The 3233-nt window shown below is 37.9% G+C and overlaps 1 protein-coding gene across 6 annotated transcripts in view; it reads left to right on the top strand.

The window, feature by feature from the left end:
* LOC106870598 (ribonucleases P/MRP protein subunit POP1) overlaps positions 1 to 3233 on the top strand; it is an 18132-nt gene that overhangs the window by 6865 nt on the left and 8034 nt on the right. For all 6 annotated transcript variants that reach the window (XM_014916725.2, XM_014916727.2, XM_014916730.2 and 3 more), the window contains exons 5-7: positions 368 to 455; positions 1546 to 2313; positions 2922 to 3065. In XM_014916725.2, coding sequence (XP_014772211.1) covers positions 368 to 455; positions 1546 to 2313; positions 2922 to 3065 — 1000 coding nt within the window. The remainder of the gene's footprint in view (positions 1 to 367; positions 456 to 1545; positions 2314 to 2921; positions 3066 to 3233) is intronic.

The raw sequence follows: 3233 nt of genomic DNA, 5'->3' as shown, positions 1-3233 counted from the left end.
GTGTGGCACCTTGGGCAAGTGTCTTCTACCATAGCCCGAAGCTCACCAAAGCTAATAGCTTTGTGGCTAAGAAGGCTGCCTCCCAACCACATAACTTTGTGTTCAGTCCTACACTGTGTGGCACCTGGGGCAAGTGTCTTCTGCTCTTGCTTCCAGCTGACTCAAACCTTGTAAGTAAACTTCAAATTATTTATAACTTGTTTTTTCATAGTTTATTCTTTACTAAATGTATAAGTTCCATATTTACTCTTTCAATATATTGTTTTTGACACTATTAACAACTACATTTATTCAGACAAGTAGTGGTGGATTTATTAATATTTTTCTGGGGGTTTTTTTCTCTCTTTTTCAACCTCTCATATTTTAGGATGTGTCTTTTCTTTGTTGCATTGAAGTGAGTGGTCTTCAAAGTGAGATAACACTTGGGTTTTCTCATCTTTCTTCTCCTGCAACAGGTAAGTTTGGTAACATTTTTAGAAGTATTTATTAACTTAAGATTATCTGGCTTTTAAACTTTGCATTATGCACATCATCATCATCATCGTCATTATTTAATGTCCGTTTTCCATGCTGGCATGGGTTGGACGGTTTGACTGAGGTCTAGAGAGCCAGTGGCTGCACCAGGCTCCAATCTGATCTGGCAATGTTTCTACAGCTGGATGCCATTCTTAATGCCAACCACTCCAAGAGTGTAGTGGGTGCTTTTTACATGCCACTGGCACAGGAACCAGTCAGACTGTCCAGGCATCGATCACATTTGGATAGTGCTTTTTATGTGCTATCAATTTTAGAATTCTATTTAGTAAACAAAACAGTACCTCCTCCTCCTCCTTGTGTTAGAATTTTTTGAAACAGATCTTTGACAGCCAGATACCTTTCCTGTTGTCAACTCTCAACTGTTTCCAAACAAAATAATATTTCCTCGCGATCAATGCATGCTTCCACAGAAGAATGAAACAAACAACACTGCTTGTATCATGCCATTTCAAGATGAGGTATCTACACACACACACACACACACATATATGCATATACAATATGATTCTTTCACTTTATGTATGATTAAGAGGAGAAAAATGGAAAACTTTTTATTAATTTCCGGAAGCTTTTAAGTTAGATCATCATCATCATCATTTAGCTTCCATTTTCGATGCTGGCATGGGTTAGACAATTTGACTGGAACTGGTAAACCAGAAAGCTGCACCTAAGTGTCTGTTTCAGCTTGGTTTCTACAGCTGGATGCCTTTCCTAATGCCAACCACTCCATAGACTGTAACAAGTGCCTTTTACATGTCACTGGCATGGTTGTTTTTTATGTATTGGTGGCACTGGCTATAATTTCACTTAGTTTGACATGTCATCTCAAGCACAGCAAATTACCGAAAGTCTCGGTCACTTATCACCACTTCTGTGAGATTGGCATTTCTTTATACAGCTGTAAATATCAGTTCATGCATAATTAAAAACTAGATATTTCCTAAATACGTTTAGTCTAATTTATGCAGATATATTTATTGGTTTTACCATTCATATTTCTCTTTATAGGTCCTGGTATTGGTGCTAAATGTTATTTGAATGGAAGCCGAGAAGGCAGTATTGTTTTATACAAGTATGACCAATACCCATTTGATGCTATTGGTTTGGTAACATTCTTCTGGAAGCCTGTTTCTACAGAAGACAGCATCTCAAGCCAAGAACCTTGTGATACTGCAGAGTCTGAGAATATTCGATATCTCTGGCTGTGGTGCCATCCATCTTGTTATACTTTACTTTGGCAGGAACTCATAAAGGTATTCCAAAATGTTATTTCTACCCCAGAAGATAAGATCTTTGAGACTGTTACTGATAAAACATCGGATACACCAAAAATTAAAACATCAAGCAAACCTCATCGAGCCACTCAGACACTGAATGCTACAAGCACTAAAGAGAAAGTCTCTTCTAAACTTTCAAATGGTTATTCATCTGGATCAGCTACCAATACCAGTCAAGTCTTCTTGAAATCTTTGAAAGACAAATTAGTTCGATTTCGTTTAACTGGACCATTGACATTGAAAGTTTTAGGCAATGCTATTAGTGTGAGTTCAATTAATAAAACATCAAGTGACTCACCAGAGAGTCCTTGGTGGCACTCTTATTTTAATTCTGAAGATTGTTTGATGTCACATGAAACCAAAATGAAACTTTGGCAGAGACTAGGTGAAGCTTATGTACCCACAGAATTGCCCCAGCACTGGATACTGGGTTTGACAGTTATGGACCCAAGATTCCGATTACCACACAAGAAACAACGGGCAGAGCCCAGTTTAGAAGGTATGTACTAAAGATTATTAAATTTGCAAAAAATGAGTTTTGCACCTACTTTTCATTTCAGAACATAGTAATGTTGTGCTGGAAGTAGATAATAGAAAATAGACTTTCATCATCATCATTGTTGTAACATCCACTTTTTCATGCTTTCATGGGGCAGACAGAATTCAGTGAGGTAGATTTTTCGATGGCTGGATGCCTTTCCTGTTTCCAAACCTCGTAAGTTTTGAAGCAATGTAATATTTCCCTATGATCAGACATGTTTTCAAGGGAGATTGGAAATGAATGACATCACTTGTGTGACAGTAATGCTTGTATAAAACTCTCATGTAATACCAAGATGAGGAAGCACACGCATGCAAGTGTGTGATGGGCGTCTTTCAGTCCCTATCTACCAAATTCACTCACAAAGCTTTGTAAGGCTTGGGGTTATAGTTGAGGATACTTACCCCTGGTGTTACACGGCAGGACTGAACCCTAGGCCACATGGTTGGTAAGCAAGCACCTTAAACACTCAGCCATGCCTGTGCCTATAAAGCTTAGTTATTACACAGTTGACATTTTTCTCTTTGTCTTGCCATTTAAAAAAAAAATTTTTTTCAATATTACAGCACATGAACTCGACCAATCTATAGAAGCATCACCAGAATTGTCTACATCTCCTCTTTGGGATGAAGCGATCAGAACTGAGATTAAAAAAACCAAACTTTCAGAGCAGGAATTCAACAAGATGATCTCAGAAAGTCTAATTCCAGGTAGCGCTTTCTATTTAAAATTCATCATCATACCATCATTATTTATCATTCATTTTGCATGCTGGCGTAGGTTGTCATCAGAATTAAGGTCTCAATTTTTTGGATGATCAGATGCGTACCGTTGCATAGTTCTGGTGGTTCTACGTTTCTCAGCAGCATAACTGGAAC

Source organism: Octopus bimaculoides, chromosome 9 (genome assembly GCF_001194135.2).
Source record: "Octopus bimaculoides isolate UCB-OBI-ISO-001 chromosome 9, ASM119413v2, whole genome shotgun sequence".
NCBI classification, from domain to species: domain Eukaryota; kingdom Metazoa; phylum Mollusca; class Cephalopoda; order Octopoda; family Octopodidae; genus Octopus; species Octopus bimaculoides.
Note: the sequence above shows the minus strand (reverse complement) of the source record. Positions and strands in the feature narration are given on the sequence as shown.